This window comes from Oncorhynchus clarkii, chromosome 26 (assembly GCF_045791955.1).
Source record: "Oncorhynchus clarkii lewisi isolate Uvic-CL-2024 chromosome 26, UVic_Ocla_1.0, whole genome shotgun sequence".
NCBI lineage: Eukaryota > Metazoa > Chordata > Actinopteri > Salmoniformes > Salmonidae > Oncorhynchus > Oncorhynchus clarkii.
Window position 1 is genome coordinate 41,174,647 of NC_092172.1, and position 21,249 is coordinate 41,195,895.

General features: G+C 45.9%; 1 protein-coding gene across 2 annotated transcripts in view; it reads left to right on the forward strand.

Moving 5' to 3' along the window:
• The window catches only part of LOC139384455 (high affinity cAMP-specific and IBMX-insensitive 3',5'-cyclic phosphodiesterase 8A-like), a 185,316-nt gene that overhangs the window by 158,232 nt on the left and 5,835 nt on the right, over window positions 1-21,249 (forward strand). For both annotated transcript variants that reach the window (XM_071129225.1, XM_071129226.1), the window contains exons 15-21: window positions 6,114-6,162; window positions 6,302-6,434; window positions 9,368-9,566; window positions 12,374-12,591; window positions 14,688-14,820; window positions 19,664-19,828; window positions 20,081-20,210. In XM_071129225.1, coding sequence (XP_070985326.1) covers window positions 6,114-6,162; window positions 6,302-6,434; window positions 9,368-9,566; window positions 12,374-12,591; window positions 14,688-14,820; window positions 19,664-19,828; window positions 20,081-20,210 — 1,027 coding nt within the window. The remainder of the gene's footprint in view (window positions 1-6,113; window positions 6,163-6,301; window positions 6,435-9,367; window positions 9,567-12,373; window positions 12,592-14,687; window positions 14,821-19,663; window positions 19,829-20,080; window positions 20,211-21,249) is intronic.

The following is a 21,249-nucleotide window of genomic DNA, read 5'->3' on the forward strand; positions in this document are numbered from 1 at the left end:
ACCACAGACAGGTACTGTAGTTCTAGCACTGAGCGGATAGCACCACAGACAGGTACTGTAGTTCTAGCACTGAGCGGATAGCACCACAGACAGGTACTGTAGTTCTAGCACTGAGCGGACAGCACCACAGACAGGTACTGTAGTTCTAGCACTGAGCGGATAGCACCACAGACAGGTACTGTAGTTCTAGCACTGAGCGGACAGCACCACAGACAGGTACTGTAGTTCTAGCACTGAGCGGACAGCACCACAGACAGGTACTGTAGTTCTAGCACTGAGCGGATAGCACCACAGACAGGTACTGTAGTTCTAGCACTGAGCGGACAGCACCACAGACAGGTACTGTAGTTCTAGCACTGAGCGGACAGCACCACAGACAGGTACTGTAGTTCTAGCACTGAGCGGACAGCACCACAGACAGGTACTGTAGTTCTAGCACTGAGCGGATAGCACCACAGACAGGTACTGTAGTTCTAGCACTGAGCGGACAGCACCACAGACAGGTACTGTAGTTCTAGCACTGAGCGGACAGCACCACAGACAGGTACTGTAGTTCTAGCACTGAGCGGACAGCACCACAGACAGGTACTGTAGTTCTAGCACTGAGCGGACAGCAGCACAGACAGGTACTGTAGTTCTAGCACTGAGCGGATAGCACCACAGACAGGTACTGTAGTTCTAGCACTGAGCGGACAGCACCACAGACAGGCTGTTCCAAGCGGCGCTGAGCTGTTGTGGAATCAGGAGAGGACGGTCTTTAAATAGCTGCTGTGTACAGAAGCAACGCTGCGATCTGACAATGTAGGGGTCAAAGATGAGCCCTACTCCTCTTCCTTTCTCACTCGCTAAGTAAACACTCACTCCTCTGTCTCTCAGTGACACACACACACAGAGAGACAGTACACACACACACACACACACACACACACACACACACACAGACACACACACACACACGGAGACAGTACACACACACACACACAGACACACACACACACACAGAGAGACAGTACACACTGCAGACGCTGTGGTAGCCTTGGTGAGGGTACTGCCTGTTACCCACAGCCCAGGCATGCTGGGAGATACTGAGAGCTATTCAGTTAAGAGCACAGAGGTTCATCTCTCTCACGTCAGAATATGTGTCATTCACACTCAAACCGTGCTGTGGCGACAACAAGAGGAGCACACACACACACACACACACAGACACAGACACAGAGAGACAGTACACACACACACACACACACACAGACACAGACACAGAGAGACAGTACACACACACACACACACACACACACACACACACACACAGAGACAGTACACACACACACACACACACACACACACACACACACACACACACACACACACACACACACAGAGAGACAGTACACACACACACACACACAGACACACACACACAGAGACAGTACACACACACACACACACACACACACTACAGATGCTGTAGCTGCCTTGGCCAATACTCATTCACAACGTGCTGCAGTGTAACTAGCTGTGGTGACGACAACAGGAACAGTCATGAGGGTTTTGGGAGAGATTCATCCATTGACTTGCGTTGGCACATAGACATGGTCCATTTGGACTGGTGTCCGTTTTGACACCGCTGTACGGGCCACACATATGGTGGTCATCATTCTCCAAACCAGATACTAGTTTGATTACACAGACTTAGCTTGGGCTGCAACGTTAGGACAGCTTTTCTCTGAATCGTGAATGAAGTCTGTAACAAGATCATGGTGGAGGAACAAGGGGTTTAGTTGTAATTCATTACATGTCTGTCTGGTGATAGGAAGAAGACAGATGAGGAAACGCCTAAATCAAATCACTATTTTTTTTTGGTCACATTCACAGATGCTATTGGTCACATTCACAGATGTTATTGGTCACATTCACAGATGCAGATGTTATTGGTTAGTAGATGTTATTGGTCACATACACATGGTTAGCAGATGCTATTGGTCACATACACATGGTTAGCAGATGTTATTGGTCACATACACATGGTTAGTAGATGTTATTGGTCACATACACATGGTTAGTAGATGTTATTGGTCACATTCACAGATGCAGATGTTATTGGTTAGTAGATGTCATTGGTCACATACACATGGTTAGTAGATGTTATTGGTCACATACACATGGTTAGCAGATGTTATTGGTCCATACACATGGTTAGCAGATGTTATTGGTCACATACACATGGTTAGTAGATGTTATTGGTCACATACACATGGTTAGTAGATGTTATTGGTCACATACACATGGTTAGTAGATGTTATTGGTCACATACACATGGTTAGTAGATGTTATTGGTCACATACACATGGTTAGCAGATGTTATTGGTCCATACACATGGTTAGCAGATGTTATTGGTCACATACACATGGTTAGTAGATGTTATTGGTCACATACACATGGTTAGCAGATGTTATTGGTCACATACACATGGTTAGTAGATGTTATTGGTCACATACACATGGTTAGCAGATGTTATTGGTCACATACACATGGTTAGCAGATGTTATTGGTCACATACACATGGTTAGCAGATGCTATTGGTCATATTCACAGATGTTATTGGTCACATACACATGGTTAGCAGATGTTATTGAGTGTAGCGAAATGCTTGTGCTTCTAGTTCCGACAGTGCAGTAATATCTAACAAGTAATCTAACAATTCCACAACAACTCCCTTTTACACACAAATGTAAAGGGGATGGAATAAGAATATGTACATGTAAATATATGGATGAGCAGCATAGACAAGGTTCAATATAATAATAAGGTATAAGATACAGAATATACATAAAAACAGAAACGTCCCTTTTTCAGGACACCGTCTTTCAAAGATCATTTGTAAAAATCCAAATAACTTCACAGATGTTCATTGTAAAGGGTTTAAACACTGTTTCCCATGCTTGTTCAATGAACCATAAACAATTAAAATCAAATCAAATCAAATCAAATTTTTAATTTGTCACATACAGTTAGCAGATGTTAATGCGAGTGTAGCGAAATGCTTGTGCTTCTAGTTCCGACAATGCAGTAATAACAAGTAATCTAACTAACAATTCCAAAACTACTGTCTTGTACACAGTGTAAGGGGATAAAGAATATGTACATAAGGATATATGAATGAGTGATGGTACAGAGCAGCATAGGCAAGATACAGTAGATGGTATCGAGTACAGTATGTACAAATGAGATGAGTATGTAAACAAAGTGGCATAGTTTAAAGTGGCTAGTGATACATGTATTACATAAGGATACAGTCGATGATATAGAGTACAGTATATACGTATGCATATGAGATGAATAATGTAGGGTAAGTAACATTATATAAGGTAGCATTGTTTAAAGTGGCTAGTGATATATTTACATCATTTCCCATCAATTCCCATTATTAAAGTGGCTGGAGTTGAGTCAGTGTCAGTGTGTTGGCAGCAGCCACTCAGTGTTAGTGGTGGCTGTTTAACAGTCTGATGGCCTTGAGATAGAACACGCACCTGTGGAATGGTCGTTAAGTCACTAACAGCTTACAGACGGTCGGCAAGACAGCGCTACAGGGGAGACAGGACGGACAGCTGATCGTCCTCGCAGTGGCAGACCATGTGTAACAACACCTGCACAGGATCGGTACATCCGAACATCACACCTGCAGGACAGGTACAGGACGGCAACAACACCTGCACAGGATCGGTACAGGATACAGGATGGCAACGACACCTGCACAGGATACAGGATGGCAACGACACCTGCACAGGATCGGTACATCCAAACATCACACCTGCAGGACAGGTACAGGACGGCAACAACAACTGCACAGGATCGATACAGGATGGCAACAACAATCGCCCGAGTTACACCAGGAATACACAATCCCTCCGTCAGTGCTCAGAACGTCCGAAATAGGCTGAGAGAGGCTGGACTGAGGGCTTGTAGGCCTGTTGTAAGGCAGGTCCCCACCAGACATCACCGGCAACGACGTCGCCTCTGGGCACAAACCCCTCTGTCGCTGGACCAGACAGGACTGGCAAAGGTGCCCTTCACTTGAGGAGTCGTGGTTTTGCCTCACCAGGGGTGATGGTCGGATTCGCGTTTATCGTCGAAGGAATGAGCGTTACACCGAGGCCTGTACTCTGGAGCGGGATCGATTTGGAGGTGGAGGTTCTGTCATGGGCCGGTATGTCACAGCATCCTCCTCCTCCTCCCTCATGTGGTATCCTTCCTGCAGGCTCATCCTGACATGACCCTCCAGCTGTTCTGCCATGGCCAGCGAAGAGCCCGGATCTCAATCCCATTGAGCACGTCTGGGACCTGTTGGATTGGCGGTTGAGGGCTAGGGCCTTTCCCCCCAGAAATGTCTGGGAACTGTTGGATCGGAGGGTGAGGGCTAGGGCCTTTCCCCCCAGAAATGTCTGGGACCTGTTGGATCGGAGGGTGAGGGCCAGGCCCGTTCCCCCCAGAAATGTCTGTGAACTTGAAGGTGCCTTGGTGGAAGAGTGGGGCAACATCTCACAGCAGGAACTGGCAAATCTGGTGCAGTCCATGAGGAGGAGATGCACTGCAGTACTTAATGCAGCTGGTGGCCACACTACTCCAGAGACTGTTACTTTTGATTTTGCCCCCCCCCCCCTCCCTTTGTTCAGGGACACATTATTCAATTTCTGTTAGTCACATGTCTGTGGGACTTGTTCAGTTTATGTCTCAGTTGTTGAATCTTGTTATGTTCATACAAATATTTACACATGTTAAGTTTGCTGAAAATAAACACAGTGGACAGTGAGACAGTGGACAGGTTTTTTTTTTGCTGAGTTTATGATATGAGAAGTGTGTAAACATTATTAAACATCATTAAAGTGGCATTGTTTAGTGATCCATTTATTAAAGTGGCCATTGATATGAGTGTCTATGTAGGTAGCAGTCTCTCTGAGTTAGTGGTGGCTGTTTAGCAGTCTGATGGCCTTGAGATAGAAGCTGTTTTTCTTTCTCTCGGTCCCAGCTTTGATGCACCTGTACTGACCTCGCCTTCTGGATGGTAGCGGGGTGAACAGGCAATAGCTCGGGTGGTTGTTGTCCTTGATCTTTTTGGCCTTCCTGTGACATCGGGTGCTGTAAGTGTCTTGGAGGGCAGGTAGTTATCCCCCGGTGATGCGTTGTGCAGACCGAACCACCCTCTGGAGAGCTTTGCGGTTGAGGGTGGTGCAGTTGCCGTACCAGGCGGTGATACAGCCTGACAGGATGCTCTCGATTGTGCATCTGTAAAAGTTTGTCAGGGTTTTAGGTGACAAGCCATTTTTCTTCAGTCTCCTGAAGTTGAAGAGGCACTGTTGAGCCTTCACTACACTATCAGTGTGGGTGGACCATTTCAGTTTGTCTGTGATGTGTACGCTGAGGAACTTAAAACTTTCCACCTTCTCCACCACTGTCCCTTCGATGTAAATAGGTGGGTGCTCCCTCTGCTGTTTCCTGAAGTCCACGATCATCTCCTTTGTTTTGTTGACGTTGAGTGAGAGGTTGTTTTCCTGACACCACACTCCGAGTGCCCTCACCACCTCCCTGTAGGCTGTCTTTTCGTTGTTGGTAATCAAGCCCACTACTGTTGTGTCGTCTGCAAACTTGATGGTTGAGTTGGAGGCGTGCTTGGCCACGCAGTCGTGGGTGAACAGGGAGTACAGGAGGGGGCTGAGCACGCACCCTTGTGGGGCCCGTTTTGATGGTCAGCGAAGTGGAGATGTTGTTTCCTACCTTCACCACCTGGGGGCAGCCCATTAGAAAGCCCAGGACCCAATTGCACAGGGCGGGGTTGAGACCCAGGGCCTCCAGCTTGATGATGAGCATGGAGGGTACTATGGTGTTGGATGTTGAGCTGTAGTCTATTAAAGTGGTACATGGTTATGGATTGGGCGTAGTAGTTTCTTGACATTCATTTAATTTGACAGTGTCTGAAACTATGGACTGATATAATTATTATTCTTTCTGTTTGTCTCTCTCTCTCATTCCCTCTCTCTCTCTCTCATTCTCTCTCTCTCTGTCTCTGTCTCTCTCTCTCTTTCTCTCTCTCTCTCTCTCTCTCTCTCTCTCACAGGATGGCTTGCGCAGATTATCAGGAAACGAATACATCTTTGCTGCGAAGCGTACGTACAGTATTGCTCTCCTGGCATAGTGATGAAGATGATGATGATGTTGATCACGTAAAGCGCCGTTTTGATTTGTCTCTCTCTCTCCCCCCAACATCTCCCCCTCTCCTCACCCCCCGCACCGTCCCCCTCTCAGAGCCCCACCTCCCAAGTCACCTAGCCATGCCCCTGTCGTTGAATGACATCCCTCCTCACGTTGCCCAGACAATGGAGAATGAAGACTCCTGGGACTTTGACATCTTCAACCTGGAGACTGCCTGTCTGAAACGGTGAGAGGGGAGGTTATAACACTGTAATAACACTCTAATGTTGTAATTACATGTTCAACCTGGAGACAGGCCTGTCTGAAACGGTGAGGGGAGGTTATAACACTGTAATAACACTCTAATGTTGTAATAACACTGTTTCAGTACTGTACACCGGCTGTGAAGCTAATGGGTGCGTACTAAATGGGACCATATCCCTCTATATAGTGCACTACTTTCAACCAGAGGCATATGGGTGATTCCTCACGAAACCAGGACACACAAAAAAAAAAGACCATGATTTAGGAGATTTTCACTCCATTCTATCCATTTAGTTCCTATGTATCTATGTGCCTAAAAGCATATTTGAGAAATAATGAATTGAATATTTGTGACATTTTTTGGCTTTACCCAGGCCTCCTGTAAGACTCCATTATGTTTCATCTATAGATGCTACAAAGAAAACGATCGGTGTCATGTGAAACATTGTAATATGTAATATGATTGGTTTTTTTATTTCAATAACACTTTTTTTTCTTACATGAATTTATGAATATTGAAAAATATAAACATGAATATGTTTTTAATTTGCCAAATGTTTCAATATATTGTTGAATTTAATAATACTATACAGGCATATCAAAGTTCCAAAGTGGAATCTCTGCTAGTTTTAAAGTTATGGCCCATTTTATACATAGAAATTGGCATAGTAGGCAATGTAACCAATCACAGCCCTCCTTTTACTTGTAATCATTGCACATCCTGCAAATCACCAGCAGAGGGCGACCATTTTGAATCCATTTTCACATTCACTCTGTTGGTAATGCTTACAAATCACCAGCAGAGGGCGACCATTTTGAATCCATTTTCACATTCACTCTGTTGGTAATGCTTAGTAGCAGAGATCCCACTCTAGAACATTGATATGTCTGTAGAGTATATTATGTTCTTGTTCAACAATATATTGAAACATTTGTCAAATTCAAAAATTTTAGATTTTCAATATTCATGTTTATATTTTTTAGTATTCATAAGCGGGTATTATATCTCAAATGCAAGGGGCTGAAGCCCATTGGTTGGAACTCGAATTGCTAGGAGGCTGGCCCACGTGGGGGGGAAATGAAGGGAAAATGGCGCAGTACAGCTTGTCTTGTTAGACTTCTTTACAGCTTTGGACATTATTGATCTACTGCTGGAAAAACGTATGTGTTATGGCTTTACAGCCCCGGCTATATTGTGGATAAAGAGTTACTTGTCTAACAGAACACAGAGGGTGTTCTTTAATGGAAGCCTCTCCAACGTAAATCAGGTAGAAGCAGGAATTCCCCAGGGTAGCAGTTTAGGCCCGTTGATTTTTTTTCAATCTTTACTAACGACATGCCACTGGCTTTGAGTAAAGCCAGTGTGTCTATGTACGCGGATGACTCAACACTATATACATCAGCTACCACACCGACTGAAATGACTGAAACACTTAACAAAGAGCTGCAGTTAGTTTCCGAATGGGTAGCAAGGAATAAGTTAGTCCTAAATATTTCCAAAACTAAAAACATTGTATTTGGGACAAATCGTTCACTAAACCCTAAACCTCAACTTCATCTCGTAATGAATAATATGGAAATTGAGCAAGTTGAGGTGACTACACTTTGTGGAGTAACCATGGATTGTAAACCGGCATGGTCAAAACATATTGATACAACAGTAGCTAAGATGGGGAGAAGTCTGTCCGTAATAAAGCGATGCTCTGTCTTCTTAACAACACTGTCAACAAGTCAGGTCCTACAGGCCCTAGTTTTGTCTCACCTGGACTACTGTCCAATCGTGTGGTCAGGTGCCTCAAAGAGGGACTTGGGGAATTACAATTGGCTCAGAACAGGGCAGCACGGCTGGCCCTTAAAGGTACACAGAAAGCTAACATTAATAATATGCATGTCAATCTCTCATGACTCAAAGTGGAAGAGAGATTGACTTCCTCATTACTTGTTTTTGTAAGAGGTGTTGACAAGCTGAAGGTACCGAGCTGTCTGTTTAAAATACTAGCACACAGCTCGGACACCCATACATACCCCCCCCCCCACAAGACATGCCACCAGAGGTCTCTTCGCAGTCCCCAAGTCCAGAACAGACTACGGGAGGCACACAGTACAACATAGAGCCATGACCACATGAAACTCTATTCCACATCAGGTAACTGATGCAACAGTAGAATCCCATTTAAAAAGCAGGTAAAAATACACCTTATGGAACAGCGGGGACTGTGAAGAGACACACACACACAGAGGCACAGACACACGCAGACAAACACACATGATAACACACACACTATACACACACGTACACATGGATTTGTCTCTGCAGATATGTGGCAGTGGACTATGGGCACACACACACAGTGTGTTGTGGAATTCTGTAATTGTATTGTCATGTTTTTAAAATTCTGCTGGACCCCAGGAAGAGTAATGGGGATCCGTAACAAATACAAACACAGCTAAAAGAAGCAGTCATTTTCAACTATGGATTTTGTGGCTAATTGAGGTAAGACGGAATTCGGCTCATAGATTATGCAGGTATGAACTACACATTGACACGTCCAGCCCAAAGCGGCAGGTTTAAAAAAATGTGTCTTTCTTAGTTGCCAAATTACCTGAACATGTCTTTAAGATGCAAACATCAAATATATGTCAACAATCCTTCCTTCAAAGGACCATTCTACATTACGTGAAAATCCCCCAAATCATGTTTTTTGGGGGGGGGAGGGGGGGATCACCCATATGGGCCCCGGTGAAAAATAGTGCCCTATAAATGACCTGTTGAGTGTCAGAGGGATTGGATTGGAAAACTGGGTTATGGCAGAAGAGATGAGGTTACACTGTGTACTGCACTTAACTCTGTGGTATTGAACTCCTCCATTCTGTTAGTCCTAACCGTCATGCTGTCTGGTAATTGTCTCCTCCCAGACCTCTGACCTATCTGGGCCTGAAGATCTTCTCTCGGTTCGGGGTGTGTGAGTTCCTGAGCTGTCCCGAGGCCACTCTCCGCTCCTGGCTGCAGGGGATCGAGGCTAACTACCACTCCACCAACTCCTACCACAACTCCTCACATGCTGCCGATGTCCTGCACGCTACCGCATACTTCCTCTGCAAGGAGAGGGTCAAGGTAAGATGGCCGTCCAAGATGGCCGCCACTGGGTCAGACAGTTTTGTCTCGTTTGTTTTGTCTTGTTTGTTTTGTCTTGTTTGTTTTGTCTTATTTATTTGTTTTCTTGTTTGTTTTGTCTTGTTTGTTTTGTCTTGTTTTGACTTGTTTGTTTTTGTCTACTTTGGTTTGTTTGTTTGTTTGCCCCTCATTTATACAGGTAAATCTGTATGACCTGTTCAGAGACAGCAGAAGTAAAACATTTGTAACAAACACGCATTGAAATGAAATAAGCACACAGCAATGAGTCAATCCTGGGCTGACATTCCTAAATCACCAGCATGGCTTAATCCAAGTTCTAGTTAGAGTTGCACGATGCCGGTAGCTTCCCCAAAATGTCCAAGTTTTCCAAACAATTCCAGTTAGAAGATTCCTGGAATCAACCCTACCCACTGGGCAAAAACTGGTTGAATAAATGGTGATTCCACCTCATTTCAACAACAAAAATGTAATGTGATGATATTGAATTAACGTTGAAAACTGTTCGGATTTACAAAAGGTCATCAACATAAGGGATTTTCATTATTTTTATGTTTTTTACCCAACTTGCAACCTAAATCCATTGACATTGTGACATTTTTTTTGTTGATTTCACTTTGATTAATTGACTAATTGACTTGATTAATTGACAACTCACCCAAATGTAAATCAAAACTAGACGTTGACCTGCTGTCTGTGCCCAGTGGGAAGTCATAATCCTGACGTCTTTGACTCCTTTACTCTCTAACATGGAACTACATGTCTCTAGAGTCATCTAGACTAATCAGGTTAGGAGTGTGTGTGTGTGTGTGTGTGTGTGTGTGTGTCTGGACCTGTGTGTGTGTGTGTGTGTGTGTGTGTGTGTGGACCTGTGTGTGTGTGTGTGTGTGTGTCTGGACCTGTGTGTGTGTGTGTGTGTGTGTCTGGACCTGTGTGTGTGTGTGTGTCTGGACCTGTGTGTTTGTGTGTGTGTCTGGACCTGTGTGTTTGTGTGTGTGTCTGGACCTGTGTGTGTGTGTGTGTCTGGACCTGTGTGTGTGTGTGTGTGTCTGGACCTGTGTGTGTGTGTGTGTGTGTCTGGACCTGTGTGTGTGTGTGTGTCTGGACCTGTGTGTGTGTGTGTGTCTGGACCTGTGTGTGTGTGTGTGTGTGTGTGTGTGTGTGTGTCTGGACCTGTGTGTGTGTGTGTGTCTGGACCTGTGTGTGTGTGTGTGTGTGTGTGTGTGTGTCTGGACCTGTGTGTGTGTGTGTGTGTGTGTGTCTGGACCTGTGTGTGTGTGTGTGTGTGTGTGTGTGTGTGTGTGTGTGTGTGTGTGTGTGTGTGTGTGTGTGTGTGTGTGTGTGTGTGTGTGTGTGTGTGTGTGTGTCTGGACCTGTGTGTGTGTGTGTGTGTCTGGACCTGTGTGTGTGTGTGTGTGTGTGTGTGTGTGTGTGTGTGTGTGTGTGTGTGTGTGTGTGTGTGTGTGTGTGTGTGTGTGTGTGTGTGTGTGTGTGTGTGTGTGTAGTGTAGTGCACTGGGCCTTTACTAGTTCTGTATTAGAGGACCGATATAGAAGTCTTCAACGCGGACCCCCCCATAAATTCTGCACCCCCACCCCCCCCAAAAAAGAAATTTGCTAAAAGATTTGCAGCACCCATACCCCCAAACTACTTCCCGTGGCTATGTGCATGCATACCTGACGGTGTGTTTGTGTCCGTGTGTGTGCGTGCATACCTGGCGGTGTGTTTGCCGGTAGGGATATCCTTGTCTCATCGCGCACCAGCGACTCCTGTGGCGGGCCGGGCGCAGTGCGCGCTAACCAAGGTCGCCAGGTGCACGGTGTTTCCTCCGACACATTGGTGCGGCTGGCTTCCGGGTTGGATGCGCACTGTGTTAAGAAGCAGTGCGGCTTGGTTGGGTTGTGTATCGGAGGACGCATGACTTTCAACCTTCGTCTCTCCCGAGTCCGTACGGGAGTTGTAGCGATGAGACAAGATAGTAGCTACTAGTAGCTAATTGGGGAGAAAACGGGGTAAAATTTTAAAAATATATATATATAAATTAAGAAAGCCCCTAAAACAACATGACACAACACAAATACATGATTAAGAAAGCCCCTAAAACATTCAAAGCAGCCTATTCAATCAGTGATTCAGTTCGTAAGATCACGTTCACTAGCAACACCAAGGTGGTGGGTTCAGTTAGTAAGATCACGTCACTAGCAACACCAAGGTGGTGGGTTCAGTTAGTAAGATCACGTCACTAGCAACACCAAGGTAGTGGGTTCAGTTAGTAAGATCACGTTCACTAGCAACACCAAGGTCGTGGGTTCAGTTAGTAAGATCACGTTCACTAGCAACACCAAGGTCGTGGGTTCAGTTAGTAAGATCACGTTCACTAGCAACACCAAGGTCGTGGGTTCAGTTAGTAAGATCACGTTCACTAGCAACACCAAGGTCGTGGGTTCAGTTAGTAAGATCACGTTCACTAGCAACACCAAGGTCGTGGGTTCAGTTAGTAAGATCACGTTAACTAGCAACACGAAGGTCGTGGATTCAGTTAGTAAGATCACGTCACTAGCAACACCAAGGTCGTGGGTTCAGTTCCTGCAGGGTTCACATTCTAAAAATGACAATGGTAAGGGTAATTTGGTGGTATAAATAGTATGACCATAATCAATAGGGCAGCAGGTAGCCTAGCCGTTAGATCATTGGGCCTGTAACCAAACGGTCGCCAGCTGGAATCCCCGTCTCTAACTGCTCCATTAATATTAAATATGAAGAAAACACTCCTCTTCTTTCCCGAACAGCAAAGTCTGGAGCAGATTGATGAGGTGGCGGCTCTGATAGCAGCCACGGTACACGACGTGGATCACCCGGGACGCACCAACAGCTTCCTGTGTAACGCAGGAAGTGAGCTGGCCATCTTGTACAATGACACGGCCGTGCTAGAGAGCCACCACGCTGCCCTTGCCTTCCAGATCACCACACGGGACGACAAGTGTAACATCTTCAGGAACATGGAGAGGTACGGCTGTCTGTGGGTTTTCTGGGAGGCTGTTTGGCCTGTCTGTCTGTCTGGCTGTCTGTTGGTTTTCTGGGAGGCTGTTTGGTCTGTCTGTCTGGCTGTCTGTGGGTTTTCTGGGAGGCTGTTTGGTCTGTCTGTCTGTCTGTCTGTGGGTTTTCTGGGAGGCTGTTTGGTCTGTCTGTCTGTCTGTCTGTGGGTTTTCTGGGAGGCTGTTTGGTCTGTCTGTCTGGCTGTCTGTGGGTTTTCTGGGAGGCTGTTTGGCCTGTCTGTCTGTCTGGCTGTCTGTCTGTCTGTCTGTCTGGCTGGCTGTGGGTTTTCTGGGAGGCTGTTTGGTCTGTCTGTCTGGCTGTCTGTTGGTTTTCTGGGAGGCTGTTTGGTCTGTCTGTCTGGCTGTCTGTTGGTTTTCTGGGAGGCTGTTTGGTCTGTCTGTCTGGCTGTCTGTGGGTTTTCTGGGAGACTGTTTGGTCTGTCTGTCTGGCTGTCTGTGTGTTTTCTGGGAGGCTGTTTGGCCTGTCTGTCTGGCTGTCTGTGGGTTTTCTGGGAGGCTGTTTGGTCTGTCTGTCTGGCTGTCTGTGGGTTTTCTGGGAGGCTGTTTGGTCTGTCTGTCTGTCTGTCTGTGGGTTTTCTGGGAGGCTGTTTGGTCTGTCTGTCTGGCTGTCTGTGGGTTTTCTGGGAGGCTGTTTGGTCTGTCTGCCTGTCTGTGGGTTTTCTGGGAGGCTGTTTGGCCTGTCTGTCTGTCTGGCTGTCTGTGGGTTTTCTGGGAGGCTGTTTGGTCTGTCTGTCTGTCTGTCCGTCCGTGTGTGAGAGAGACAGTGAGGCAGGGCAGTCATGTGATTTGAGTCCCAGAGCAAGTGTGTCTCATGCAATGCTCTCCCTCGGATGGGGGAAGGTACACAATCACTCCATTCATTCCTCTCCTCTGTCACTACAGTCAGGAGGAACTGTCCAGAGGGGCTTTCAGCACATTTATTTACCAATGCTTTTTGTGTGAACGTGTCTCTCTCTGTGTTCTTCTCCCTACCCCCCCCCCTTCCTCTCTCTCTCTGTGTTCTTCTCCCTACCCCCCCTTCCTCTCTCTCTCTGTGTTCTTCTCCCCCCCCCCCCTTCCTCTCTCTCTCTGTGTTCTCCCCCCCCCCCTCTCCTCCCTCCCGATGTCTCTCTCTGTGTTCTTCTCCCCCCCCCCTCCTCTCTCTCTCTCTCTCTCTTTCTCTCTCTGTGTTCTTCTCCCACCCCCCTCTTTCCTCTCTCTCCTCCACTGCTTTTCTCTCTCTCTCTCGCTCTCTGTTCTTCTCTCTCTCTCTTTCTCCTCCCCCCTCCCTCCCGATGTCTCTCTCTCTCGCTCTCTGTTCTTCTCTCTCTCTCTTTCTCCTCCCCCCTCTCTCTGTCCTCTCCTCCTTCTCGCTGTCTCTCTCTCTGTTCTTCTCTCTTTCTCCTCCCCTCTCCTCCCTCTCGCTGTCTCTTCTCTCTTTCTCTCTCTCTCTCTCTCTCTCTCTGTGTTCTTCTCCCTATCCCCCCCTTTCCTCTCTCCTCCACTGCTTTTCTCTCTCTCTCTCGCTCTCTGTTCTTCTCTCTCTCTCTTTCTCCTCCCCCCTCCCTCCCGATGTCTCTCTCTCTCGCTCTCTGTTCTTCTCTCTCTCTCTGTCCTCTCCTCCTTCTCGCTGTCTCTCTCTCTGTTCTTCTCTCTTTCTCCTCCCCTCTCCTCCCTCTCGCTGTCTCTTCTCTCTTTCTCTCTCTCTCTCTCTCTCTCTCTCTCTCTCTCTCTGTGTTCTTCTCCCTATCCCCCCCCTTTCCTTTCTCTCCTCCACTGCTTTTCTTTCTCTCTCTCGCTCTCTGTTCTTCTCTCTCTCGCTTTCTCCTCCCCCCTCCCTCCCGATGTCTCTCTCTCTCGCTCTCTGTTCTTCTCTCTCTCTCTTTCTCCTCCCCCCTCTCTCTGTCCTCTCCTCCTTCTCGCTGTCTCTCTCTCTGTTCTTCTCTCTTTCTCCTCCCCTCTCCTCCCTCTCGCTGTCTCTCTCTCTCTTTCTCTCTCTTTCCCCTCCCACCTCTCCCTCTCTCTCTCCTCCCCTCCCTTCTCGCTGTCTCTCTCTCTCTCTCTGTAGGAATGAGTACCGTACCCTGCGTCAGGCCATCATAGACATGGTGCTCGCCACAGAGATGACAAAACACTTTGAGCATGTCAACAAGTTCGTCAACAGCATCAACAAGCCGCTGGCCGCGCTGGAGGAGAACGGGGTGAGATGAAGGACAGAACAAGAAAAGAGAAAAGAGAGAACACTAAAGTCCAGGTTAGATAGGCTCTGTGGTTAAACATGATGGCAGCAGGAACCTGTTCATGGCTTAGATCAGAGTATTGCAGCCAATACAGTATGTGTAGCTGTGTCCAGTCATGGAACAATCTAGAAAATACAAATCGGTCTGTTTTTAGATATCATTCTGCATCACGCTTAACTCTAAAAACAGCAACATGCAGGTTAGAAAGAGGAGAAGAGTTGAATGGAGTCATTGTCTAGCCTGTGTGGCCTAATGTAGCCTTATAACGTAGCCTTATAACGTAGCCTAGCCTAGCCTTCCAGTGGAGCCTTCCGGCTAAAAGTTAGCCAACTGTGATGCAGGTTGAAGGGAGTTAGTGTAGCCTGCTGTCCTAGCTTCCTAATGTAGCCTTCCATGCACTTTAGCCTGCTAGCATAGCATAGCCTAGCCTCCTAGTGTAGCCTGCTAGCATATCATAGGCTAGCCTCCTAGTGTAGCCTGCTAGCATATCATAGGCTAGTGTAGCCTCCTGGCCTAGCCTCGTAGTTTCGCCTGCTAGCATAGCCTAGCTTAGAGTAGCCACCTGGCCACAGACAGATTAGCATGGAGAGAGAATCTTACGGTCTGGTTCCATCTTTCTCACGATGGTGTGGAATGCACAGCACAGCCATTCTACTCTATCACACAGGCCCTTTTAAGGAATATCATAGGAGGTCATTCTGCAATCTAACTAGTTAGCAATCAAACTATAACTCTGACTAACACAGTTAGCAATCAAACTACAGTTTGGACACACCTACTCATTCAAGGGTTTTTCTTTATTTTTACTATTTTCTACATTGTAGAATAATAGTGAAGACATCAACACTTTGTAATAACACATATGGAATCATGTAGTAATCCAAGAAAGTGTTTAACAAATCAAAATATATTTTAGATTTTAGATTCTTCAAAGTAGCCACCCTTTGCCTTGATGACATCTTTGCACACTCTTAGCATGATTTCACAGTGCCATCCATTTTGTCACCAAAGCCCCATATACTACCCACCACTGCAACCTGTATGCTCTCGTTGGCTAGCCCTCACTACACATTCGTCGCCAAACCCACTGGCTCCAGGTCATCTATAAGTCTTTACTAGGTAAAGCCCCGCCTTATCTCAGCTCACTGGTCACCGTAGCAAGCGCTCCAGCACGTATATTTCACTGGTCATCCCCAAAATCATCACTTCCTTTGGCCGCCTTTCCTTCCAGTTCTCTGCTGCCAATGACTGGAACAAATTGCAAAAATAACTGAAGCTGGAGTCTTATATCTCCCTGTCTAACTTTAAGCATCAGCTGTCTGAGCAGCTTACCGATCACTGTACCTGTACATAGCTCATCTGTAAATAGCCCAACTACCTCATCCCCATATTATTACTTATCCTCTTGCTCTTTTGCACTCTACTTGCACATCATCATCTGCACATCCATCACTCCAGTGTTAATGCTAAATTGTAATTATTTACCCTCTATGGCCTATTTATTGCCTACCTCCCTACTCTTCTACATTTGCACACACTGTACATAGATTTTTATTTTGTGTTATTGACTATACGTTTGTTTATGTGGAACTCTGTGTTTGTTTGTGTCGAACTGCTTTGCTTTATCTTGGCCAGGTCGCAGTTGTAAATGAGAACTTGTTCTCAACTGGCCTGGTTAAATAAAGGTGAAAATACAATTTAATTATTTTTTTTCTTTCAACCAGCTTCACCTGGAATGCTTTACCAATAGTCTTGAAGGAGTTCCCACATATGCTGGGCATTTGTTGGCTGCTTTTCCTTAACTCTGCGGTCCAACTCGTCCCAAACCATCTCAATTGGGTTGAGGTTGGGTGATTGTGGAGGCCAGGTCATCTAATGCAGCACTCCATCACTCTCCTTCTTGGCCAAATTGGGTCATTGTCCTGTTGAAAAACAAATGATAGTCCCACTAAGCGCAAACCAGATGTGATGGTGTATCCCTGCAGAATGCTGTGGTAGCCATGCTGGTTAAGTGTGTCTTGAATTCTAAATGAATTACAGACAGTGTCACCAGCAAAGAACCATCACACCACCTCCTCCTCCATGCTTCACAGTGGGAACCACACATGCGGAGATCTTCCGTTCACCTACTCTGTGTCTCACAAATACACAACGGTTGGAAACAAAAATATCAAATCAGTCTCCTCTGAACAGTTGATGTTGAGATGTGTCTATTACTTGAACTATGTGAAGCATTTATTTGGGCTGCAATCTGAGGCTGGTAACTCTAATAAATGTATCCTCTGCAGCAGAGGTAACTCTGGGTCTTCCTTTCCTGTGGCGGTCCTCACGAGAGCCAGTTTCATCATAACGCTTGATGGTTTTTGCGACTGCACTTGAAGAAACGTTCAAAGTTCTTGACATTTTTCCGGATTGACTGACCTTCATGTCTTAAAGTAATGATGGACTGTCGTTTCTCTTTGCTTATTTGAGCTGTTCTTGCCATAAATGGACTTGGTCTTTTACCAAATAGGGCTTTCTTCTGTATACCACCCCTACCTTGTCACAACACAACTGATTGTCTCAGACGCATTAATAAGTAAAGACATTTCACAAATGAACTTTAACAAGGGACACGTGTTAATAAAGCCAGGGCAGTCATGGTCCAGAGCGGTCATGGTCCATGGCGGTCATGGTCCAGGGCGGTCAGGGTCCAGGGCGGTCAGGGTCCAGGGCGGTCAGGGTCCAGGGCGGTCAGGGTCCAGGGCGGTCAGTGTCCAGGGCGGTCAGGGTCCAGGGCGGTCATGGTCCAACTGTCTAACACAGCAACCAAACTAACTGTCTAACACAGCAATCAAACTAACTGTCTAACACAGCAACCAAACTAACTGTCTAACACAGCAACCAAACTAACTGTCTAACACAGCAACCAAACTAACTGTCTAACACAGCAACCACACTAACTGTCTAACACAGCAACCAAACTAACTCTGTCTAACACAGTTAGCAACCACACTAACTGTCTAACACAGCAACCAAACTAACTGTCTAACACAGTTAGCAACCAAACTAACTGTCTAACACAGTTAGCAACCAAACTAACTGTCTAACACAGCAACCAAACTAACTGTCTAACACAGTTAGCAACCAAACTAACTGTCTAACACAGCAACCAAACTAACTGTCTAACACAGCAACCAAACTAACTCTGTCTAACACAGTTAGCAATCAAACTAACTCTGTCTAACACAGCAACCAAACTAACTGTCTAACACAGCAACCACACTAACTGTCTAACACAGGAACCAAACTAACTCTGTCTAACGCAGCAACCAAACTAACTGTCTAACACAGCAACCAAACTAACTGTCTAACACAGCAATCAAACTAACTGTCTAACACAGCAACCAAACTAACTGTCTAACACAGCAACCACACTAACTGTCTAACACAGCAACCAAACTAACTCTGTCTAACACAGCAACCACACTAACTGTCTAACACAGCAACCAAACTAACTGTCTAACACAGTTAGCAACCAAACTAACTCTGTCTAACACAGTTAGCAACCAAACTAACTCTGTCTAACACAGTTAGCAACCAAACTAACTGTCTAACACAGCAACCAAACTAACTGTCTAACACAGTTAGCAACCAAACTAACTGTCTAACACAGTTAGCAACCAAACTAACTGTCTAACACAGCAACCAAACTAACTGTCTAACACAGTTAGCAACCAAACTAACTGTCTAACACAGCAACCAAACTAACTGTCTAACACAGCAACCAAACTAACTCTGTCTAACACAGTTAGCAATCAAACTAACTCTGTCTAACACAGTTAGCAATCAAACTAACTCTGTCTAACACAGCAACCAAACTAACTGTCTAACACAGCAATCAAACTAACTGTCTAACACAGCAATCAAACTAACTGTCTAACACAGCAATCAAACTAACTGTCTAACAGAGCAATCAAACTAACTGTCTAACACAGCAACCAAACTAACTGTCTAACACAGCAACCAAACTAACTGTCTAACACAGCAACCAAACTAACTGTCTAACACAGCAACCAAACTAACTCTGTCTAACACAGTTAGCAATCAAACTAACTCTGTCTAACACAGCAACCAAACTAACTGTCTAACACAGCAATCAAACTAACTGTCTAACACAGCAACCAAACTAACTCTGTGTCTAACACAGCAACCACACTAACTCTGACTAACACAGTTAGCAATCAAACTAACTTTGTCTAAGACAGTTAGCAACCAAACTAACTCTGTCTAACACAGTTAGCAACCACACTAACTGTCTAACACATCAATCAAACTAACTCTGTCTAACACAGCAATCAAACTAACTCTGTCTAACACAGCAATCGAACTAACCCTGTCTAACACAACAATCAAACTAACCCTGTCTAACACAGCAACCAAACTAACCCTGTCTAACACAGTTAGCAACCACACTAACTCTGTCTAACACAGTTAGCAACCACACTAACTCTGTCTAACACAGCAATCAAACTAACTCTGTCTAACACAGCAATCAAACTAACCCTGTCTAACACAACAATCAAACTAACCCTGTCTAACACAGCAATCAAACTAACCCTGTCTAACACAGCAACCAAACTAACCCTGTCTAACACAGCAATCAAACTAACTCTAACACAGTTAGCAATCAAACTAACTAAAATCATGTGTGTGCTCTAGAGCTGACGGTGCGTATGTGTGTGTGTGTGTGTGTGTGTGTGTGTGTGTGTGTGTGTGTGTGTGTGTGTGTGTGTGTGTGTGTGTCCGTGTCCCCTCTCCTTAGGGAATCGGCGACGAGGAGTCTGTCAAAGGCATCCTAACGTCCCCAGACAACCGGATCCTTGTCAAGCGCATGCTGATCAAGTGTGCCGACATCTCCAATCCGTGCCGACCGCTGGAGCTGTGCATAGAATGGGCCGGGCGCATCTCAGAGGAATACTTTGCACAGGTACAGGACAGTGGGGAGAGGAGAGAGACGTGATGCTGCGGTGTGGAACACTAATAGATACAGTAGAACAGAGGACCTTTGGGCATTCAGCAGTTAGCTGATGTGGAATGGGAAACACACAGCATACTGGAGCAGCATTCATTGATTGTTTTGATTTGATGTACTGTGCCAGTCAGGAAATATTGGTACACACTCATTAAAGACACTGTTTGTGTGTGTGTGTGTGTGTGTGTGTGTGTGTGTGTGTTTCAGACTGACGAGGAGAAGAGGCAGAGTCTACCGGTGGTCATGCCTGTGTTTGACAGGAACACCTGCAGCATTCCTAAGTCCCAGATCTCCTTCATAGACTACTTCATCACAGACATGTTCGACGCCTGGGATGGTAAGGACTTACGTTAGCTACCTGATCTAAGGCTTCAGCTCAGCGGGCTAACAGTGTTTCGATGCTTGGGATGGTAGTGACTGTTAACCCTATCTGCTCCATATAACAGAGGACTTGGTGACTAGTTAGATCCCTGAATCTAATGACTAAGCTTCACCTCAGCAGCTCCCTGAATCTAATGCCTAAGCTTCAGCTCAGCAGCTCCCTGAATCTAATGCCTAAGCTTCAGCTCAGCAGCTCCCTGAGTCTAATGTCTAAGCTTCAGCTCAGCAGCTCCCTGAATCTAATGTCTAAGCTTCAGCTCAGCAGCTCCCTGAATCTAATGCCTAAGCTTCAGCTCAGCAGCTCCCTGAATCGAATGCCTAAGCTTCAGCTCAGCAGCTCCCTGAATCTAATGTCTAAGCTTCAGCTCAGCAGCTCCCTGAATCTAATGCCTAAGCTTCAGCTCAGCAGCTCCCTCAATCTAATGCCTAAGCTTCAGCTCAGCAGCTCCCTGAATCTAATGCCTAAGCTTCACCTCAGTAGCTCCCTGAATCTAATGCCTAAGCTTCAGCTCAGCAGCTCCCTGAATCTAATGTCTAAGCTTCAGCTCAGCAGCTCACTGAATCTAATGTCTAAGCTTCAGCTCAGCAGCTCCCTGAATATAATGCCTAAGCTTCAGCTCAGCAGCTCCCTGAATCTAATGCCTAAGCTTCAGCTCAGCAGCTCCCTGAATCTAATGCCTAAGCTTCAGCTCAGCAGCTCCCTGAATCTAATGTCTAAGCTTCAGCTCAGCAGCTCCCTGAATCGAATGCCTAAGCTTCAGCTCAGCAGCTCCCTGAATCTAATGTCTAAGCTTCAGCTCAGCAGCTCACTGAATCTAATGTCTAAGCTTCAGCTCATCAGCTCCCTGAATCTAATGCCTAAGCTTCAGCTCAGCAGCTCCCCGAGTCTAATGCCTAAGCTTCAGCTCAGCAGCTCCCTGAATCTAATGTTTAAGCTTCAGCTCAGCAGCTCCCTGAATCTAATGCCTAAGCTTCAGCTCAGCAGCTCCCTGAAT